The sequence below is a fragment of the Trifolium pratense genome, linkage group LG6, assembly GCF_020283565.1.
Source record: "Trifolium pratense cultivar HEN17-A07 linkage group LG6, ARS_RC_1.1, whole genome shotgun sequence".
NCBI lineage: Eukaryota > Viridiplantae > Streptophyta > Magnoliopsida > Fabales > Fabaceae > Trifolium > Trifolium pratense.
Window position 1 is genome coordinate 2,535,572 of NC_060064.1, and position 22,598 is coordinate 2,558,169.

The following is a 22,598-nucleotide window of genomic DNA, read 5'->3' on the forward strand; positions in this document are numbered from 1 at the left end:
TATGTTGTCTGAGAAAAAGTTGTTCGAATAGCAGCTCTCATTTTAAAAATATACAAAACCAAAGGATACGTATTTGATATCAATATATTTTAATTAATGATGAATCGTTCAGGAGAACATGAATTCGAATTTAACTGAAACAATCATTAGCCAAAATTTATTTTTGAAGAGCCAAGACAAGAGGGAAAAACCATAATAGTGTATGTATGACAATAAATGTGTAAATTGTACAACAAAGAGGGGGTAGTATAATAGACAATCCCTCTCTATCCATACACTTTATCTGCACTCACAAATTTAATTAGATTACATTCTACACAAAACAAACACAATTTATTCCTAAACACCTACAATCAATCTAAGAAAATAGTACAATTATTCATCTAAAAAGTGAGGCAGTAAACTTATTAGTATATGGTTTACATATAGTAATAAGTAGGATCAATAATAAATATAAAATAGTATATTAATCAATTGGCTTGAAAACTCAATTGCTCAAGCCTGCAGTGAACTTGACACCTGTTTTAGGCAACCATGAACCGCCATTAAGGAACCGCTGAACCGTAAAATACCCGGCAGTAGAAGCATCTTTAATGACATGATAACCAGGCCATTTAACCCTGCCTACAAGTGATGCACCAGGTCCATAATTCCTGTATTCGCCGTACCACAAAGTGTCCAGTGCAAAGTTTCCGAGCCACTCGAGCCACCCTCGAGGTTGAACCATTCCGCTCATGTATGTGTTAATGTAAACTGTTCTAGAATATTCCTTCCATGGCCTTCCCAAATATGTAGGTTGTGAAGCCAAAACATAGCTATCTTGGATTGTAAACCCTGTGCTTTGATGTGGACTTTTCCTACCTTGAGCTGTGATTGTAACCTTTTGTAATGGAAGTGGAACTCTTGTGTATATCTTGCAATTTTGTAGCACAGCAGCTCCATTGCCAAAAATGAAGTCTATGGTACCATATATTTCGCATTCACGGTAGAATTGCCTTAGCGAGTGTGCGTAAAGCGTGTCTTGGTGTCCTTCTATGCTACACCTAAAGAATGCAGATTGGTCTGAATCCACACGGAGTGCCACAGCTTGATGGTTTACTGGTCCAGCTGTGTTCCGGAATGTCATGTCCCTCGCAATGAAACCCTTCCCAGATACAGCTACATATTAACATTTCAAATTATCAGGGAATTTTGTATATATAATTTCATTCTCTAACACCCTTAACAAGAGGTATAAGGCATTGATTATATATGGTACTGTTTTTTTAATAAACATAAATTAATAAAATTTACTCACCAAACGTCGCCGTTCGAAAAGTAGTCCATCCTTGCATGAAATTGCGATTGCTTGTGACAATGGTTTGGCCAATACCATCACCAACGATCATGATGTTGGTCATCTTCTTCTTCATATCTACATTCTCCTTATATAGTCCTTTCTTCACATAGATCACATGTCTCCTATTGCTATGACTCGGAGCTGCATTAATAGCTTCGTTGATTGTACGGTAGTGACCACTCCCATCCAATGCAACGACCGCGTCTGCAACCATACCGTGTGATTTAGATTTAAGGAGCTCTTGATCAGCCTCGGTCATCCATTCAGGAAACTCCCAGCTTTCATTAGCACGTGTTTCGTGCAGGGTAGTAGTGTTCCTCCGAGGACGAAAGGGTAAGCTATGAAGTTGAGTGTACAAAGACAGAACATTGCTGATAAGCTGAGTGACTTGTGTTAAGCTTCCACTAATATAACTCTCGAGACGTCTATCAGTACCTTCAAAGCCTTCAATGCATGTGTCTTGGTTGCTAAGCGCCGCACTTAGCCAAGCTTCAAGGTTTCCCTCATATTGCGCGGTTCTGTCGCCAGCTCGAATTCTCCTCATCTCCCCTAATGACCATGCAAGCTCTGACACAGAGAAATCAACGAGCTCCTTGCAATCTTCTATGGCAAGTTGCTCGCGGTTATTAACAGAAAATGTACTGATCTTTGTCATGTTGTTGATAGCACCTAGGGCTTCATTGATCGTGGTTCTGAGTGCAGCATTAATGACAGAAGTTGGGCTTGGAGGGCCAGTTCTTGTTAGCTCGTTATGAATGTTTGCGAGGCATGAGTTTTGGTTTTCAATATTCATGCAGGCTTGTGCAATCAAAGCTTGCATGTCTTGAGTTTGAATTTCTGAGGGAATTTCATCTGGGAATGAGAGAACCTTATCAAATGATGGTAAAAGGATGAGAATGATGAAAAGGAAATTTACAAACAAGGCCATCTTTTGGTTGTGACAGAAAACCAGAAAGACAGACAAAAAAATTTACTTATGGTCTTTCAAAGAACTTTTAATTATTTATAAACATGCAGGTTAAGGGATTTTCTTTTGAGTTTAAATATTCACATTCCTTTATGCTTTTTCTCTGAACAAAAGTTTCAAGTTATTCTGATGCTTTCTTTTGTTGGAGGCTTAGCATGATATTCCAAAGATGAGCTTGTTGGTTTCATCACGGCTCAACAACAATGATTCCTACTTCGTCTTCAATGTGATGCACAAACAGCTTCTTACTTTAGATGACATTTTGATCAAAGGTATAATTAAGGCTGTGGCTTTTTCTATCAAAACTCAACCATATGTCAAACTGTTAAATTACCTTAAAAAACAGCGTTTTCCCTCTAAAGGTCCTAACCACTAATCAGACTGCACCTTTGTTTTTTCCTTAATCATTAAGCAAAATAGAGAAATGAAGACCTATGAATCTTAAATCCACCCTACTAGTATTCTTTGCTTGGTAGTCACAGAAACCTCAAGTTGGATCAGGTTCCAAGTTGCTTTCGCGTTCCTAGCATATTTTCGCCAAGTAATTTAGTTCCTTTTTAGCAGTGAAATTCAGCTTCAATTACACGTGGATATCAAATTAATTTGTCTGGGTATATTGTCTTTAAATTCCCATTATTTAAGTTTGGCCAATTTCGTTGATTAATGAATAAAATACAAAATGAAGCGAAAAGAAAAAGAGAATGAAAAATATGATGGATATTGGATAATACAGTAAGCATATAAAAAGAGAGAATTCGAGGCGGAAAAAGGATCACTGTCTCCAAATAGTATATGTATACTCCCTCCGTCCCAAAATATAAGCAAAAATTGGTCAAAGAAAGTTGATGTATTTGGTTTAAAATTTAGTCCAGATACATTCACTTTTGTTGACCTCCTTTTGCTTATATTTTGGGACGGAGTAGTACATCTTACAAGGATATAATAGAACTCAAGGGGAAAAAGTGCTGGAAAAATTTAAATTATAATCGAATATATCAGCGCAATGAAGCAGCATTCCTTCAAAGAAAAGCAAGTATAATATTTCAATTAAGTTAGTTGCACAAATGCTTAGTAGGAGTTACTTATTGTTGTTTTTGGCTCTACATAAATGAGCTAAGCTGCGTAAGCTTCTTCAATTTTTTCAAGTTAAAATTTAATCTTGTTAGCTCGCTCATCTATATATTAAGCTCAAAAACAGTAACAATCGATCTAACTAACTTGGCATTAGTGTAACTAACTAAAACAGCTTAACTAACGTGTTGACTAACTTAATTGACAACTAAGTGACACACTCTCACTTCCGAATTCACCAATAGTGTAGCTAATCCCATCTGATCTTGCATCCTCGTGCATTAAATGTTTCAAGTATTTCTGAGGATATCGAAAACCTGAGAGAACTCTGCAGTTTAACCTTTTTAATCCGACCACAGCAAGATCTAAGGGCAAGCTCCAATCCTTGTACGGTGACATTAGTAAGATGCACCAGTTTGGCATCTTGTAGGCGTTTCAGGTTACTCATAAGCAGGCACAACACATGATCTGATACATTACAGTAGCTCATATTTATCTGCACGTCATCATAGCTATGTTGAGTTAGAACTTGAACTCCTTTTGCTAACATAACATTTATGGAATCATTAGAAATTTGCTTTAGAGGAAGTAATTGAGTAAAGTTGATACCACTGACCTGCAGTAGGTTTTGTGCATAAAAAGCAAGGGCCCAAAAACCGGAATCATTAATTTTTTCACAATGTTTCAAATCTAAGTTAGCCAATCTCTTGCAATTGATTGCAACTGCTTTTATACCAATGCTTGTGATGTTTGGAATTGCACGCAACTCAAGATCAGAGAGTTCACCGAGATTGCTGATACACTTCAACCCTGTGTCTGTCATTCTATTGCAATATGATAGGTTGAGCATCGTCAACTTGTTGCATCCAGTTGCGAGTGCTGCTAGCCCATCATCTCCTATACGTACACAGCTGTAATAAGAAAACAGAATGAACAAAACAGGCTTACCACTTTGTCTACAATTTTGTTGAATAAAAAATATTTAGCCACATTGACTAAAGTTCAATTACCGATAGAGGTCAAGTTCGGTCAACTTTGTGCAGTTACAAGCAATGTGTGCCAATCCTATATCTGATATGTTTGTGCATAATCCTAACTTCAACCTTACAAGTTCTGAGCATCTTGAAATATATTTGAGTGCTGCACAAAGATGGAATATTGGAGATAAATTAATCAGAACAATCAGCAATGTTGTAGAATACTGATACACAATATATGGATAAAACTTCAATAGTTACCTATGTCATTCACGCCAGAGCAATCAGTAAGGTCAAGCTCTTCGAGCATCAAGCAACTTAATCCAAGCTGATACAGACCAACCTCAGTAACCATATCACAAGATTCTAACTTCAGACATGCAAGGTTTGGACAAGAGTTCGCTATAGTAGAGATGGCCACATCAGTGATGGAACGACAACAAGTCAAATCAAGTGTCTTCAAATTGCCACAGCCAGATACTACCTGCATAATTCCCATGTTGGTCACCCCAATACATTTGCTTAAACCAAGTTCCACTAAAGATTTGCAATTGGTGCCAATGATCTGGAGGATAAAGTCAGAAACTCGAACACCATTAATTCGAATTATGTTCAAGTGATTTAAATTCTTCAAACCATTAATAAGAGGTGCTGAAAGCTCCTGCAGAAAATGCCTGAGGTATTAGTATCATACTTATCATAGTAAAATGGGATATGGAATCAAATATATACACCAACATTTTAGATACAAACTCACCGAGAGGCAGTATCTTGCATCCATCTGCTCGAGACCCTCATGTCCACTAATTACAGATAATAAGCCAGACGGGCTAACACAGTTGCACCTTGATACATCAATTGCCTGCAACACATTAAAAGGAAACTTGCTAAGACATCTGTGTTCATGTACCAACTCCGCAAAACTTCCTTGATCGAACTTTATTAATTTTGAAGTAATTGTTGTCGTCACAGTTTATTTACATCTTAAAGAATAAAAAATCACCTTAAGTAGTGGACATCCTTTTTCAAGGAACCGCAATCCCACATCATCCACTAAATAGCATCCCACCATAATGAAAACCTCAAGCTTTAACAGAGAAGCTATTGATCGCAAAGATTCACTTGTTACCTAATGATATAAGATGTCAAAATCATTTCAAATATGAATTCGACTCCTCTACACGTAAAGTGAAAAAATCGAGAGTTGATATTCCAACTAACCATGATCTGTTATATATGTACAATTTTATGTTGAAGAATCATAAAATTCTAAATATATATTATATATAAGATAATTACACATGAACAAAAGGTAAACGGACAACAAACTGCGCCGCTAAACCTTTCTGTATAGCAAAACCTAAACTTTGAAAAACTACATTCATTGACCTAGGCGACACAACATTACTATGCATTACTTTGTATATATAATATAATATTATCAAATGATTTATTCATCAATGTATGTTCAAGTAAAACAAATTGTTCACTTCAGAGGAGCTGAATTCAATTGAAAATATTATGGTAATATGAGTTAACAAACCTTGAGATATGACACATCAAGAAATTTCAACTCCAAACACTTCTTAGAAAGAAGATCAATCCCAAGATCAGAAATCTCCAAACACCATTTCAAACTCAAACTCTCCAACTTACTACACCCAACAGCAATTTTTGCCAAACCAATATCAGTAACCCCTAAACACTTATCCATATTCAATTCCCTCAACCTCACGGCGCATGATAGTGCAGAAGCTTCTCTATCACCATAACCGCAACAATGAGACACATCAACTGCCTCTAATAACGGACAAGCCCGAATCAACATCTCTAACCCAACATATCCTAACCCGGTAGCCCGACTCAGTACTAATCTCTTAATTCGTCGAGTCCAATTCACCGATCCATGACTCAGTAAAACCGATACTGCTCCATCGTCGATCCGTGGACATACTGAAAGATCAAGTGATTCAATGTTGCAATACTTTTGAAGTAAACCGAGCAAAAACTCAATCCGGAGGATCCGAATTGTTTTCCGGGTCGTTGATTCAACCCGATGAAACTCCTTGCATACTAACCGTAACGATTTCCGATCTGAGTTAACTCTGTCGAGAATTCGTATAAGTAAATCTTCTGTCAAGAGACAGAACACAGATTCAGACAACATTAATTCAATAAATAAATAAATAAAAATAAAAAACAGAATATTAATGTTTTGTATTTGTGTTGATTTAGGTAGGAACGAAGAGGAATAAGAGAAGAAGGTGAAGAAGAAGATGTTTGGTGAGAGAACGAAACAGTGATGGAGAATTGAAATTGCAACGAGGTTTCGTTGGGTTCATTGTTTTTGTGTTTGTTCTGCGAAATGAATGAAAACTGAGTCAAAGAAAAATACAATATGATATGAATTGAAGAGAATATAAAATTAGAAATATGAATGTTGAAATTCAAAGTGGTGTTTGTTTCACTTTCACTATCATCGTGTACGTACGGGTACTACGGTCATATCCTATTTAGTTGTACCCTTTGTTCTGTCTTGTTCATATATATAGTACGTTCTGTTTTTGTTTGTTTTCAAATAGTAAACAATAACTAACCTTTTTTTTTTTTTGACAGTAATAACTAACCTTTTTAAATTACCTTAAATGCCCTTTTATTTTATTTTTTCCTAAGTATAGGGATGTGACAAGGAAATGAAAATGACAAATAAATATTATTTTTTTTGCTTAAACTAAATGTTTTGCCAACTAAACTAAGATGGATTAAATGTTTCCATCTTTACTTTTAACAAAGAATTTAATTGATATGCACCGACGGTGTAAAATAATTTTACACTGTCAACCAATACCAAGTTTTCCGCCACATCACCCCACTTCACCCCACTTTCTTGATATGACATGGCAAAATAATGATTGTTTATTGGATGATTGTGCAAAATTATTTTACACCGTCGGTGCATATCAATTAAACTCTTTAAGAGTATCTACATGTGACACAAACATTCAATATATAACATGTGAATTGATGCTATTTTGGTTAAAATTATGTTATTATAATTATCATGATAGTGAAGAATTTGATTAATATATAACAAATAATTATGCATTAAGACGCATATACCTATTCTAATGTGACTTTATCAAAACAATGAAGAATTTGATTAATATAACAAATGATCATGTATTTACACGTCTATATGTATTCTTTTTTATTTTTGAAAAGAAAAAAAAAGGAAATAGATCCTCTCATGCTTTTCGGTTCCGTCATCTCTCCTTTTTTTAATCCAATAGTTGATAAACCACAAAAAGCAAAAAAAAAAAAACACTACAACATGACCAACATGAAAGAAAGAATTGGAGATGGTCCAAATCTAGAAAGAATTTGGGCTATCAAGAGATTTGGGAAAGAGAAAGTGGAAAAAACATCGGGAATTAAGAGTTATTGCATGTAATTACGAATGAGTTTTAGTGGCCCCCACCAACGGGTTAACTAAATTTGGGGTATGAATCATTGATCAAATCCAATGGTATTTTCCTCGGGTTTCATCGGTGAGGTTACTTCAACCTTCTTCTTAAAAGTCATCAGTCCGACAATCCATATAAGGCACCACATAGTAGTGGAAAAAACATAGATACAATCAAAATAGAAAAAGAGGCATGCAAGCCAACCAAATATCATGTTTGTCACTAGAGACATACGAACCAAGTAGCATGCTTTGAAAATTTGATAGGAATTTAAGATGTCGTCATATCCCTCCAATACGAGAAGGAGACTTTAGTGATCTAAAATTGAGAATATTAATTTTAATTTAGAAATTTAAGTGTTAAGAATTTTATTTAAAGAAAAAATAAAATCAATTAATGTATCATTAAATTTAAACAAAATTTGTCAATTTTGAATATTAGACAAATCATACACAATATGGCGTTCCTTACTTCTCATGTATTAAATATGATGACTATTAGGATCATCCATGTCAATCATCAACAAGAACACGTGCTATATACATGCCTACCAATATTTTTTTCAAAAGAATTCATTCTCCCTCATTCTTCGTGTATTAAATATAAATTTTAGAATCATGTATATCATGTGACAATAAATATATATATTAGAATACAAAATGCTAACAAATTTTAACCCATGTCACATTTATAATTATTTATAAAATAAATGAATTTTAAATAATCACATAATTTTTTTCATTATTTTTAGAAAAACTACAAATTCCACAAGTTATAACTTTAATTTTAGACAAGTAACACCATCAACTTTAATTATTTTCTTGGTCTCTCGTTTTTTTTTTTTCATTTTTTTTCATATATACTTTTGTATTTTATTTTCTTTCATTTCTTTTTTTTGAACATATATAAACCAATATATATATATATATATATATATATATATATATATATATATATATATATATATATATATTTTGTATTATCTTTCATTATTTTTTCTTCTAATTTTTATCACTCTTATATGGGGTATTTTTTTATATAATTTTTCTTTAATTAATTCTATAATTACGAAAATTATTAATAATTAAAAATGAAATTATAAAATTTAAATGGAGTAATCTATATATTTTATATAGGGCGGCCAATAATTTTTTAAAGTGAGTGAGATTTAAAATAAATTTTGCCATATGGCTTCTTTACATGTATTTGGCCCTTAAGTACTAACAAATTTCTGAAAGTCTTATCCTAATTACAAGCCCTCCATCATGCACTTGGGAAATTGTCATCAAAATCACATCCATTAATTTATTTAATTCAAATGTTTATGTTTATTCACTTAATAATCAAATTTGTTCCATAAAACACACAATTATTGCTTAAAATAAGAAAGATATAATTTTAATTAAGATGCAGATTTCTTTGATTGCCACATTCATGCTCAGATCAATTTCAAGCTCTATAAGAATTATTTAATGAAAATGTCACCGATTGGATATAAAAAACTAAGAATTAAAACCAACATTATTTATAATCGATCAAAAAAAAAAAAAAAAACAACATTATTTATCAATTTTGAATGTGTGAGGGAAGTGTTTTTCTTGCACAAAAATTCAATCAATGTTACCCATTAGTAGAATTTACGTCGGTGATTTCGATTAAAGCTTTGCATATGTTCTATTAGAGTTTTGTTTTTGTTTTTCTTTGACGGTTTTTTCATTGGTGGTGTTGTTAAGAAGATAATAGAAAACAAACCGTATATCTCTATCAAAATAAATCAAACCACAATTTCCTCATTTAAGTTCTATAACAATAATGACCAGAGAATTACCAAATCAGTGCTTAAAAATTGGAGTTAAATGATTAAATATAATCTATCAAATTAAAGAAACTGAACGGATCAGACAGAAAATAGACAGAAAATAGAACACGGTGTACAATAATAACAATTAATATCAAACGGATTCTTTCTCCAAAATAAATTACATAAATAGTGGGCATAATAAAATTGTGACTCTAATTTTAAGTGACACCAGCAAAAATATTTTAAATGAATTCCCACGAATAACTCCCACAAAAATACACAGTAAGTTGTCCGGTGGGACCTAGATTCCATGACTTCGTTTTTTTTAGTGATTCATGCAGTCAGGCTGTTTGTAGACATCCGATCAAGATCGAACGATTATAATTTAAAATTGTATTTATTAACTGTATTTATTTAAACCGTCCGAACGTGATCGAACGTGATCGAACGGTTATAAAATGACTGCACCAAAAATTCAACTTCACAAAATCCATTCCTGTCCAGTGACGTTTCTGGTGAATGAAAGTTGAACAGAAACTATGCAGTCTAGTGTACTGTCTTCTTTATAATACGAAACTTGTATTAATTTAGATAGATATATAAAGAAAATACTTTAGTTTTTTTTTTAAGACAAGAAAATACTTTAGTTGCCACAAAATTCTGGGATAAAAATTTAGACACCCTCTCCACCAAAAAACAAAAACAAAATCTAGACACCCTAATAAACATAATAACAGTACAATCCTATTCAATTAGTTTTTTTTCTACTTTTTTAGATTCTTAATTTTCTGGGATAAAATTTAGACACCCTATTAAACATAATAATAACAGTACTATTTAATTAGTTTTTTTTTTCTTTCTACCTTTTTTGGATTCTTAATTTTGTGAATTTGGTGAATGTGCCCAAATCTTGTGAAAACAGTGATGTTTTATTTTATTTATTTTGAAAGTATACGGAAAAGTAGTTTAAAATATAAGGGGAAAAAAAACAAATACAAATCAAGAAAGTGAATTTGTCTGTGGATGAAAGCTCAGATAGATGTGGAAAATTCAATTCCCAGACCTTACAAAAAAGTCTCATAATGAGCTGGGATACACATTATCATCATAGCAATAAGAAAAAACATAAAATTAGATCAGAGAATTCTAAACAAGAAACTAAACATACAGCAAAAAAAATCATGAACCAATGGATTTATTTAATCAAGAAAACCACAGTGAATCAAGAAAGACAAAAAAATCATATCTATCGATCTCAATTCTTTGTAGGCACCGTAATTTCCTTGATTAAAGTTATCCATTGATCAAATGGAAAAGCATACTAATGGTGGCTGCCGTGTGCAAACGAGTATTTAAAGAGAGGCAGCAACACTGTATTGCTAGGGTTACATAGGATATATGGGTTTTCAGCTGAACAAAAGGCCCATAAATCTTTTTTGGCCCAAATTGTTTAAATAAAAGTTTTTTTTTTTTTTTCACAAAGTTCTGTTTGGTAACAATTTTTAAAGAAGAATTTATAGCTTATTTTACTAGCTTATTTTTCGAACGCTATTTCAAGTAGCTTATGAGCTTATGACTTAAAGCTTATCATTTTTTCTTCCAATTTTACCCCTATCATCTTAGTTGAAAAAATTAAATCTTAATTAAACATATATTTTTTATGTCATTCGATACTTATAAGCTAGTTTAATCGCTAATTTAACCAAACACTATAAATTCAATCAGTTAGCCTATTCGCTATAGGCTAAAAGCTAGCTTATAAGTTATCCGCTATAGGTTACCTTATTATCTATCCGCTATTTTTTACCAAACAGAGCCTATATATATAGTTCATGTCATGTGACTTCTCTTATATCCAGATGACTCCACATCAACTGGTGTTTCGGTGGCGCTTCCCACCGGCCACCACCGTATTTTGTTTGTTTATCATAATATATGTATGAAGTTGACTAATCTCTGTCAAAAAAATTTGTAGGATAGAATGAATTATCTCTTTTCAACTGAATTATTTCCGTATAAATGCATGTCCATAAATTGAAAAAAAATTAAAAAAACATTAAAAATAAAAGAATTACTTCGTATTAAATTATGTAACTACATTATTTTATCTTTAAATTGTTCTCATCTATGTGTGCCTAAATACATTTGATTTGGAGTTGTGTCCATATAAGAGTTGCCCCACTAAAAAATAGAGGTTGTGAGACTCTCATCTCATCTCATATCTCATACTCCCTCCGTCCCAAAATATAAGGGAAAATTGGTCAACTAAAGTTAATGTATCTAGTCCAAATTTTTAACCAAATACATCAACTTTCTTTGACCAATTTTCCCTTATATTTTGGGACAGAGTAGTATATATATAATTCAATTCAACGCAGTAAACCCTAACCTAGTTCTCCGTGGGGAGAGTAGAAGATCTTTGGATTAAAAAATTATGTTAAGGTTCCGAATTCCCATGGTTGGAGGAAGGAAAAAGAGAAATCTTCTGAATCTAAAGAAGCCTCTCTCCATCTGTCGCTTGCTGGCTGGAGGAGAGAGAAACAGAATTTCTCTGAATATGAAGAAGCAGGGTCTCTCTCTCCCTCTCTCTCTCTCTCTCTCGTTGTAATTTCAACTAATTTTGTTACCATAATATATATATATATATATATATATATATATATATATATATATATAGGGGTTTTCTAACTTAAACCCTAGTTAGGTCTAAGTTAGCAAGGTGCACCTTTTCAATTGGACCAAAATACCCATTCTTTTTAATTAATTAACCAAAATACCCATTAATAGACGCAGATCCAGTGTCGCGCGCGTATCGAAGGACCATGGTTACAGACCGTTGATTTCCATCAGACAGCCAAGATCTGATCTCATCCAGACTGTCTGATCAAGCAGACAGCCCAGATCATCCTGATCCATCAGATTCCAGCGCCTGCGCCACACTGGATTACAACATGGAGAGAGAAAAATTTGCTTTTTAAAAGTAGGACACGTGTCACACAATGGTTGGCTGGGCGTGATTTTTGTTCATTTAATACTTTGAACTCAATTATTTCGTTGTAAATTAATTTTTTATTTTTTTATTTTTATACCAAAATTCATAATTTTTTTTTGTCTACAAATAGAGACTTGGTTCGTTTGATTTGGACACCGAAAAAAAAAACGCAATTTTTCACTACCTTAATCTCATTTTTTGTCTACTAAATACATTACTTGTGTGTTGTAATTTAACACGCACCACTCAACCAACTCACTGAAACCATTATACCAGGAAAATAGCAGATAATATTCTGGAACTTTTGGTATATTTTATGAAATTTTTGGAGACCTGAAACTATTTTTAGTTAATTAAATGAGATAAAACGGTAATTAAAAACTAATGTTTGCTTCTGAAACCATTTTACTGGTAGAATGGTTGCACATAGTTATATTCTGAAACCATTTTACTGGTAGAATGGTTTCAATGAGTAATTTATTAATTGTGTTTGCTTCTGAAACCATTTATCTGGTACAATGGTTTCAGAGAGTTGTAATCTGAAACCATTTTGCTGGTAGAATGGTTTCAGTAAGTTGATTATTAGTTATTTGCTTCTGAAACCATTTAGCTTGTAGAATGGTTGCACATAGTTGTATTCTGAAACCATTTTACTGGTAGAATGGTTTCAGTGAGTAATTTATTAATTGTGTTTGCTTCTGAAACCATTTATCTGGTACAATGGTTTCAGAGAGTTGTAATCTGAAACAATTTTGCTGGTAGAATGGTTTCAGTGAGTTGATGTAAGGTAGTGAAAAATGAGATTAAGGTAGTGAAAAATTGGGTTTTTTTTTCTGTGTCCAAATCAAACGAACCAAGTCTCTATTTGTAGAGAAAAAAAAATTATGAATTTTGGTATAAAAAAAATAAATAAAAAATTAATTTACAACGAAATAATTGAGTTCAAAGTATTAAATGGAAAAAAATCACGCCCAGCCAATCAGACAGCGACACGTGTCCTGCTTTTAAAAGTAGATTCTTCTCTCTCCAGGGTGTAATCCAGTGTGGTGCACGCGCTGGAATCTGATGGATTCGGATGATCTGGACTGACTGATTGATCAGACAGTCTTGATGAGATCAGATCTTGGCTGTCTGATGGAAATCAACAGCCTGTAACCATGGTACTGCGGTACGCGCGCGACACTGGATCCGCGTCCATTGATGGTAATTTGGTTAATTAATTAAAAAGAATGGGTATTTTGGTCCAACTGAAAAGGTGCACCTTGCTAACTTAGACCCAACTGGGTCTAAGTTAGCAGCCCCCATATATATATATATATATATATATATATATATATATATATATATATATATATATATATATATAAGGATGGATCAAATTACACCGGTGTAGCATTTTAGTAATGTTACACCGCTCAATAACGCTTTAACGAATACAAATTTTACAAAATCCACCGTTGGATTGAAAGCTTATATCGCATAGATCGTCCATGTTAAATTTTACAAAAATCTAAAATCGTTTGATATGTTATTGAGACCGAAGAAGATTAATGGTTTATGCGTTTTTATTGAATACCGTTAATCTTGATCTATCTCAAAAACATATCAAACGATTTTAGATTTTTATACAATTCAACATAGATGATCTATACGATATAAGCTTTCAATCCAACGGTAGATTTTGTAAAATTTGTATTCGTTAAAGCGTTATTGAGCGGTGTAACATTACTCAAATGTTACACCGGTATAAAATATATATATATATATATATATATATACACACACACGAAGTTGACTAATCTCTAAAGCTCGATGTTCACTATCAACAAAAATTAATAAAAACTAATTATAAGTATTGGTTTTTTAAAATAGCGTCCTATATAAGTAGCTCAATTGATGAGTTATGAGATATAAAACAAGTGCTTGTTCAAAAAAAAAAAGATATAAAAGAAGTTTTAATCATGAAAACCAAGACGGAAAACCTCATAACAATCATAATAGAGTCCTAACTTTCTAAATGTTGTCTATCCAAAAATAAGAGTAGTGATATTTGTTGTACACCAAATTTTGGGACAACTTTTTTTTCCTTCTACTTTTGGGGCAAAACCAATAAAGAGAAAAAAAAGAGTAGAGAGAGTAAGAATATAATGAGAGTATGAAAGAGAAAGTTGTTTAAAAGTTATTCAAAATTGGTTGTATAAATATCATTTCTCAAAAATAATCGTATAAAAGTGTTACAAAATTTTGGGCCGTAGTTCAATTCCATCAACAATTAGCCCACCTTTCAAGTGCACACCTTTGACTTCCTTGAGACACATTCTAACCTCTTGAACTTGAACTGATTCGGTGTAGAAACTCCCTAACTCAATCTCCAACCATTCATCATCATGCTCACATTTGCAGTGACAAGTTGCTTTTTCATTTATTTTGCAGTGTGAACGTATGTATACTTTTTCTTGTGATCTATAGTTACCAACTTCTATAGACACCTCTGATGGTAATGAGTCTAACCCATAAGCACGATCAGCAATTTTTACTTTTAGATATGCTCCATATATTGTTTTTGGAGATAGCATTTCACTGTTTATGCTTCCCTTTATTTCTAGCCAGCAAATGGTTCTAAGTTCAGCAGCTTCTGCAAATCTACATACAAAATCCCAAATAAGGGGGTGGGATTAGTAACTAAAAATAAAAGGTAGTTTGTGCAAATAAATAAGGGACTAAAATGGGGTGGGATTAAGTTTTTATGCAAATAAATAGCTTGCAAGGTATAATTCATAACCTTTTATGTATTATTTATAAGCTTGTTAAAGTTAGTTTATGAAAAAAAAAACAGCTTATGAAGATACAATTTACGTTAGTGAAAATTTATGAATTGACATAAAAACTTATTTATTTGCATAAGATATTTTATTATAAACTCAAAAATAGTTATTTTAAACGGGCTCTAATCAAATCAACCTTATAAGTTCAACAAAGATTAACCAACTTGGTCTAAGATAAGTATATTATGAGATTTCTATGAAGAAAAATATAAAAGTATTAAGATTGCGTGGTGTACAAGTAAATGAACAAATTTGATTAATTCAATTTTGTGTACAAGTAAATGAACAAACCTTGAGCCTTGAACATGTTTCCAGGACCAATAGAGAGGGGTGTTTCCAAATGTAATTGAAAGCTCCCTTGCACTCAACAAGTAACATATTTTTCCTGTTCTTTTCTCAATTGAGAACATCTGTTTCATTCACACGGTATAGTTATAATCAAATCAACCATCATAATGTTGCGTTATTAGCATTCTATATTTTTTTACAAGGCATCAATAATAATAAAAGTTGCAAGTTGCTGCAAAAGCAAAATGTTTCTTACCTTACTGGCATTCTATCTTTTCATGGTAATAAAAGCTCAACTTTTGTTGAATCCGTTATTATCAGATTTTGATCGATTGCGGTCACTGTTTTATGAAATAGCTACATTCACGTATCAATTTACATAAAACAATGACTAAAATTAATTTTTATGTTTGAATAATCGGCTTTATTTATAATTTTTTTCTTCAAAAGCACATACAAAACAAACAAACATTCTTAACCGGTGGCTTGTGTATCCACAAGCAACAGAGCAAATAAGAATTTGGATTCATATTAGTAATTTCATTCATACTAATATAAATTTAGTAAATTCATATTTGCTCCCCCGCCTGAGCATCCACAAGCAACATTAAGTTAACAATGATTGCATTTAAATTGCATGTTCTGTTTGATGCTGATGCTATATAAAATATAAATAATATTGGTGATGCTCCGGTACTCGTAAAATTAAGATAATATAATACTAATATATCTAATTTTTCATATCTAATTTTTTTTGAAGAATATAATTTTTTTTTAAGAATATTTAAGTCTAGTTTAAGTTTATACTAAATTTGAGATAGAAGAAGATTGTTTTATAATACATATTTTTTATATGAACACATTTTTATTAGTTGAAACTTAAATGAGATTCACAAGTATGTAAGTCTTACATGAATTTAATGTGACTGGTATATATTTCAACAAATATTTAAAGTGTGTTATTTAAAACATGTAATATTTCGTTCTATAAGAGTAGTTAGTTAAATTGATAGCTACTAAGAATATTCTTGAAGGTGCCGGAGTTTAAAATTTTTCACTGCTCTAAAATTAAAATGTGTGGGTTTAGTCACCAGACTATTAGACAAAAGAAAAATATATTATCTCCAATTATAAGAAAATTTAACACAATTTGTCGTGGTTTGAACAATTACACACATTGTTATACATAACGAATATTCTTAGTAAATTTAATATTCTAGAAAAAATACATTTGTTTTACTCAAAAAAAAAAAAAGAATATATTTGTTAGTAGTGGTTAAAAAAGTATTATGTCAAAAAAAAAGGGTTTACTTGATAGATAAAATGTGATAGCGCTATATCGATACACAAGATAACACTATGTTGTCATTTTAAAAAAAATTGTATTAATGTATGAGAAAATTACCTTGTTACCATCGTCAATTGGTTGCGGTTTACATAACGTGACAAATAGTTCTTTCTTTGACGTACACAACAATGAGGGATCCACTAGCCTAGAAATAATTCCATGATAATCATGTGGCAAAAATTTCTCCCACACATTATCTGAATCTGCCATAGATTGTACAACCGAAGACATTAGAGAAACTCTACACACATCGATAGGTGATGTAAATGATAAAATGTGTGCAAAACAATCTTCAGGCAGAAGTTCCATATTAAAATTGTTTTTTGCACTAATGTTGAAAACTTTGAAATTTTGAAAAGAATATATTAAAATATTTGAAGGTGCTTTGATTTCTATATTGGCAACTCAATTGGTAAGTTATGCTTTTATACATTAAAAACAAATGGTTTGTGTGACGGGTCCATATTGCTAGTATGACGACATATTATTTTTAATATGATAAGGATGTCAACATTGAGACAAATCATGTGCACATCCAAAATTATATGCAATTTTAGAAGGGAATAGAGGATGAACATGATTCATTGATTCTTTAATTGCACAAGAATGTCTACATCTTATGTCAAACTCTAATTTAATAAGAGATAAAGACATTTTTCTTTTTTACTATTCAGATAAATAATTCTAAATCATTGATTCGGAAATGCATGGAGTGTTTCCACTTTCCAAAATATTTATTTGGAATGATGTGTTTAGACAAAAAAAAAAATTATTTATTTTCTAAAATGCACAATGTATTAGTTAATTAAAAAAAAAACGATGTATTTCATACAATGGTTGAAATCGTATAGTGAATTCGCTCTTTGTGAGGTAGTCTGATGCTATAAAAAGTAGATGTTTTGTTGTTGATACAAAGACTAGTCTCATAAACTCGTAGTGGATCTAAAATAATTAATAATTAAGCAGTACAAATACACATTTGAATCTCTATTGCGGTTAAAAGATTTTAATTACGATAGATTAACAAAAATAAAATGTGTTGTGGAATAAATTTCGCATGAGATTTTATTTGGTACAATGGAATACTTGTATTCAAGGATATTTTTTTTGTAAAAAAAATAAAATAAAAAAGAGACAAAGAAGTTTAGTATGGTAGCCACAAAAAATAAGTCACGTGTCATCTTCCGTAGGAGCCTGGGTCTTGTCTCAGTCTCAGTGTGGCTGATCATCCTCTCGGATCAGCTACCGATCATCGCCTTGATAAGCTATTACCTCATCAACTAGCTATTAGCGGCCGTTTAAATTAGACACAATACCAATTTCACAAAAACTCCGATTACATACCAACTTAAAACCATTAAGAATAGCCCATAAATCAACCATTGTGATTTAGAGGCACCCAAGAGAACAATCAAATTTATATTGACCACGTCCTCTAAAAAAAATAGGGCAAAGGGATGATGCACCAAGTAGCCATCTAATGTGATGGTAACTCCCTTAAAAAAAGTAATTTATTATCGTGTGATCCATTAAGCCACATATCAGATATTAAACCGATAAAATCATAAAAATACACCTGATCTTAACCAAAATGACGAAAAAGATATCCTTGTTCTTCTCCTCTAAACTATATACACTGCATCTTATCGTGTCATTTCTTGACTGCAGTAAATCCTACTCCCTCGACATTAAGTATTTTTGGGTCTTACTTCAATGCCTTCAAGAACAAGTCCTCCTTTCAACTGATGACCAACTTCCATGACACTCATTTCAATCTCCTCATCACCTTCACCACTGAAAAACTCACCAATCTCAATCTCCATCCACCCATCTTCTCTCTTACACGGTACTTGAATATTCTCTCCATCTTCTTGCTCTTGAACCACTCTGTTTCTTCTGTTCCCATAAAACAGAGTCTCCATATTACGTTTTTTCTCATCTTTATAGCATAAATATGCTTTTCTTCTCTTTACTTTGTTTCCTATCACAATTGAAACTTCTGAAGGAGCATTGTCAAGTCCATAAGCTCGATGAGAGATTTTCATTACGAGATAAGCTGCATATGTTGTGTTTGGTGTTAGAATTTGTGTTGTAATTTTGCCTTCTATTTCTAACCAGTTCACTGTCCTCATCTCAATCACTTCTGAAAATCTGCAAATTATTAAATTTATTTTAATAAATAAATTATTGATTCTTTTTGTTTAATTTCCATCATATCATATAATATTAATTAATACACACTTTTTTGTGTTTGTGCTCACATAAGAGTTCCTCTTATATATAATTTTTTACAAAATGATGTACTTAAAAAACTTAATTTTATATTCTCTGCTTCACCTCTCTTAATTAAAATTAAATATTTTTTGTATTTAAAACATTTTTATAATATAGTAACATAAAAAAATTAAGAAAATTTGATGTAAGCCTCCAATTCGCAGGGTAAAAGGGTAAGTCACATCTTTGACCAAAGGTTCTTCTAAGTCGGAATTCAAATTCCCCCAATTTGTTCATAACTGAAGGCTGAAGCTCATCCACTTGACCTCAACTTTTTTTTTCTTTCAAGCATTTGATTATTTTAAACATGTTTAATTGATATACACAAAGATAATGTAAGTTTTTTTATACTGCTATAATTGATCATAATCGTATAAGAAACATTTCACTTTTTAGATTTATTGTAGAATGAATGTATTTAGACTATATTATTGTCTAGATACATTAATTCAACAACAAATCTAAAAAGTTAACTTTTTTTTATACATAGAACCAGAGAGAATATTATTTAAAATATTTTGACTTATTTTTAGTAAAAAAATTAATCGACTTTGATCATAGTCATTTTAATAATTACATATAAAATAATGGTGAACACTTCAATACACATGAGACAAGTCCTCAACGAGGTGGATGATTGTGATTAGCCCATAAATAATATTTAATATAGAAAACTTAATAAATACAATTTGTAAACAAATCACTCAACAAATGTACAGATACATATCCACATAATATGTGTACAAAAGAATGTACCGGTATATATCCACCTTAATAAATAATTTGCATTTGTTTGTCGCTATAAATAAATAGTACACTCATTAACCGATGTTATGTGTTCGATCTCTAACCTAAGCATGAAATAACGTTAAAAAATACACTCACATCATTGTACATCAAAATTAAACTTTTTAGTTCTAAAAATAAATAAACATTATTTATGAATCTATCAGAATTATCCGACTCAAGTTATTTCATTTTAAAAAAGTTGACTGTTGGTTAAATATAGTTATAGATAATTGGCATTGGAAGGTAAAGTTGAGTTGACTTGAAGATGGCTAATAATACAAGTAACAGTACCTTGATTCAGATTCAGGTGCTGATTTCCAACTCCAGAACATTGGATCAATACTCCACGCTATTGACAACTCTCTTGCTGATAACATATATGATTTCTTCCCCGAATACTTTTCCAACATGAAACTCTATATTCATCACAGAAACAGAACAGAGTAAAATGATGAGAAAACAGAGTAATAAAATGATAGTAAGAAACTAAAAAAAGTAATAATTAAGGTTAATTACCTTATTACCACCGTCAATGAGAAGTGACCGACAAAGTAAACGATAGAGTTGTTTGTATGAAGTAATGAATTTGAGAGAGAATTGATTCACAGCTCTTGAGACAATGTCTTCATAATCAGAGGGCAAAAATGTCTTCCAAACTAAATTAGAGTTTGAAACTGTGACAAAAGTGGTTGAAACCAATGAAAATCTACATACATCTTGTGGTGATGTATGTGACAAGATTGTAGAAACACAATCTTCTGGTAAGGAAAGTATTGATGTAGTTGGATTCATTAAATTGAGTTGTTTCTTGTTCTTGTTCTGTTTGATGATGTTTGGTACTATTGTATTTTAAGGCTAAGAGAAGAGAAGGGGAGAAGAAAAGCATTTAAGAGGGTTTTCCAAATGTGGTATTAAATTAGAGGTTGAATTTTAATTATCCTTAATTATATGGTATGTGGTGGCTTGGGAAGGGCATATGGAGGCAAAAGCATGTTTAACAGACGAGGTTTGCACTATCCTTATAAAGACTATCCATGTCATATCTCTAGCCAGTGTGAGACTTCTAACACATTTTCTCGCGTCTAGGACCGAACAAGCTAGAACGTGGAAATGTGGATTCAAGAACAACGGGTGACCTAAATATTAGAGGTCTCTACAAACAACAAATGAAACTATGATAGGCTCTGATACCGTATTATAATTTGGGAGGTATATACTCAATCATAAAAGTTAGTTTAAAAGTTAAGATTTACACCATCCTATAAAGACTATCTATCTTATATCTCTAATTAACCGTGAAACTTCTAACATTATTTATTAGTACAACTTTAACAACCGAAGTAAAGACACTCTTTAATATTTTCAGAAATAAAAAACACAAATATTTGTAGTTGTCAAAAAGACAAAAACTACTATATAAGTAGTATTGGAATTATCTTCAAAAATAAAAAAAGTAGTATCGGAATTATAACATATATATATATATATATAGGACTAAATATTTTTATATTTATCTCTTTTAACATACTATTTTAAATACTCCTAATACTCTAAATATTGAATAAGCTATCAATCTATTAATCACCAAAGTATATATTATAATAATTACATATATATGAACAAAAGTTAGACGAACAACAAGCTGCACCGCTGAACCTTTTTGGATAGTAAAACACAATTTTTGAAAAACTATATTCATCGTCCTAGGCGACACAACATTACTATACATAACTTTTTGAACTCTTTTTAAAAGGTTTATAGCATCTGGTGCTAGAAAGTCAAAAGTGTCAAATGCAAACGATATAAAAACGTGTTGATTGTCAGAACATGTTTTCTCATGTTTGACCATTTTGCTTGAAGCAGCTTTGAGGGTTGTCTGTCCTACACTAAAATCTCCAACCCCTAGTCCTACAAGTGGGGATATTCCCACTTACCCATCCAAACACCAGAACATCCGCTAGGCGAAGTGACGATAGTTCACATGTGCCTCTTTATTCACAGAAATTCCCTAAAAATATCAACAAGCACATCTTTGACCAGGTCATGCTTGTATTTGAAGCCAGAGAAATCCCTACAATGCGCTGCATGCTCCTCAAAAGCGTCGATGCGGTACCTAAGAATGGTATGATACTCAACCGAAGACATGTGTTGGCTTAACCCATCAATGAGAATAGCGAGAAGAAACTCTTGAGTATGTGCCGCTTTCAAACATCCAAAAACCATTTTTTCTCTTATGGTTATGTTAAAACTAACTTCTATGTCTTGAACAATTTTCCAAAAAGAACACTCGCCAAAATATATTGAGCTTTAGGAAGGACGATATCCTTAGTAGCAAAATTGCTAAAGTTAAAAGTCGAAATCAAATTCCGAAGACGGTGTGCTTGAATAAGTGAATATCTATATACGTTGAATATAAACACATTGATTCCTTCCTAGTTAATAACTTGCAGAAAGTAAACCATG

At 31.9% G+C, this 22,598-nt stretch overlaps 4 protein-coding genes and 1 non-coding gene across 6 annotated transcripts; all 5 read right to left on the reverse strand.

Moving 5' to 3' along the window:
• Positions 1 to 179: 179 nt before the first annotated feature.
• On the reverse strand, positions 180 to 2,354 carry LOC123890948 (putative pectinesterase/pectinesterase inhibitor 22). The gene is made up of 2 exons (XM_045940704.1): positions 1,298 to 2,354; positions 180 to 1,158 (listed from the first exon to the last, which is right to left on the reverse strand). The coding sequence occupies exons 1-2, from the start codon at positions 2,265 to 2,267 to the stop codon at positions 488 to 490; spliced, it is 1,641 nt and encodes a 546-aa protein (XP_045796660.1). The 5' UTR covers positions 2,268 to 2,354; the 3' UTR covers positions 180 to 487.
• A 906-nt stretch (positions 2,355 to 3,260) lies between these two features.
• LOC123890949 (F-box/LRR-repeat protein 3) lies at positions 3,261 to 6,873 on the reverse strand. Of its 2 annotated transcripts, XM_045940706.1 has the most exons (8): positions 6,633 to 6,825; positions 5,898 to 6,589; positions 5,358 to 5,483; positions 5,112 to 5,216; positions 4,616 to 5,015; positions 4,388 to 4,517; positions 3,994 to 4,288; positions 3,261 to 3,873 (listed from the first exon to the last, which is right to left on the reverse strand). In XM_045940706.1, exons 1-8 carry the CDS (start codon positions 6,694 to 6,696, stop codon positions 3,628 to 3,630), a joined length of 2,058 nt encoding a protein of 685 aa, XP_045796662.1. In that variant the 5' UTR covers positions 6,697 to 6,825; the 3' UTR covers positions 3,261 to 3,627. The 2 variants fall into 2 exon arrangements, with proteins under 2 accessions (XP_045796662.1, XP_045796661.1); XM_045940705.1 differs by having other exon boundaries at positions 5,898 to 6,873.
• Positions 6,874 to 10,643: 3,770 nt separating this feature from the next.
• On the reverse strand, positions 10,644 to 10,738 carry LOC123893353. The gene has a single exon (XR_006803457.1). It is a non-coding gene; the product is annotated as a small nucleolar RNA snoR69Y (small nucleolar RNA).
• Positions 10,739 to 14,767: 4,029 nt separating this feature from the next.
• On the reverse strand, positions 14,768 to 17,451 carry LOC123890950 (F-box protein PP2-B15-like). The gene is made up of 3 exons (XM_045940707.1): positions 17,130 to 17,451; positions 15,728 to 15,846; positions 14,768 to 15,254 (listed from the first exon to the last, which is right to left on the reverse strand). The coding sequence occupies exons 1-3, from the start codon at positions 17,379 to 17,381 to the stop codon at positions 14,846 to 14,848; spliced, it is 780 nt and encodes a 259-aa protein (XP_045796663.1). The 5' UTR covers positions 17,382 to 17,451; the 3' UTR covers positions 14,768 to 14,845.
• Positions 17,452 to 18,031: 580 nt separating this feature from the next.
• LOC123890951 (F-box protein PP2-B15-like) lies at positions 18,032 to 21,104 on the reverse strand. The gene is made up of 4 exons (XM_045940708.1): positions 20,652 to 21,104; positions 20,427 to 20,551; positions 18,669 to 19,223; positions 18,032 to 18,505 (listed from the first exon to the last, which is right to left on the reverse strand). The coding sequence occupies exons 1-3, from the start codon at positions 20,925 to 20,927 to the stop codon at positions 18,761 to 18,763; spliced, it is 864 nt and encodes a 287-aa protein (XP_045796664.1). The 5' UTR covers positions 20,928 to 21,104; the 3' UTR covers positions 18,032 to 18,505; positions 18,669 to 18,760.
• Between the last annotated feature and the right edge of the window lie 1,494 nt (positions 21,105 to 22,598).

Bases quoted from the DNA above. Each gene is read 5' to 3' on its own strand.
- LOC123890948 (XM_045940704.1), bottom strand. From the start codon at position 2,267: ATGGCCTTGTTTGTAAATTTCCTTTTCATCATTCTCATCCTTTTACCA. The intron at 1,159-1,297 runs GTGAGTAAATTT...GTTAATATGTAG, and splicing joins TTTTCGAACGGCGACGTTTG to CTGTATCTGGGAAGGGTTTC.
- LOC123890949 (XM_045940706.1), bottom strand. From the start codon at position 6,696: ATGAACCCAACGAAACCTCGTTGCAATTTCAATTCTCCATCACTGTTT. The intron at 5,016-5,111 runs GTGAGTTTGTAT...CATTTTCTGCAG, and splicing joins ATGCAAGATACTGCCTCTCG to GAGCTTTCAGCACCTCTTAT. The intron at 4,289-4,387 runs GTAATTGAACTT...TTCTTATTACAG, and splicing joins ACCGAACTTGACCTCTATCG to CTGTGTACGTATAGGAGATG.
- LOC123890950 (XM_045940707.1), bottom strand. From the start codon at position 17,381: ATGGAACTTCTGCCTGAAGATTGTTTTGCACACATTTTATCATTTACA. The intron at 15,847-17,129 runs GTAATTTTCTCA...TGAATGAAACAG, and splicing joins CAATTGACGATGGTAACAAG to ATGTTCTCAATTGAGAAAAG. The intron at 15,255-15,727 runs GTTTGTTCATTT...TTTTGTATGTAG, and splicing joins AAACATGTTCAAGGCTCAAG to ATTTGCAGAAGCTGCTGAAC.
- LOC123890951 (XM_045940708.1), bottom strand. From the start codon at position 20,927: ATGAATCCAACTACATCAATACTTTCCTTACCAGAAGATTGTGTTTCT. The intron at 20,552-20,651 runs GTAATTAACCTT...TGATGAATATAG, and splicing joins TCATTGACGGTGGTAATAAG to AGTTTCATGTTGGAAAAGTA. The intron at 19,224-20,426 runs GTACTGTTACTT...AATAATTTGCAG, and splicing joins GCACCTGAATCTGAATCAAG to ATTTTCAGAAGTGATTGAGA.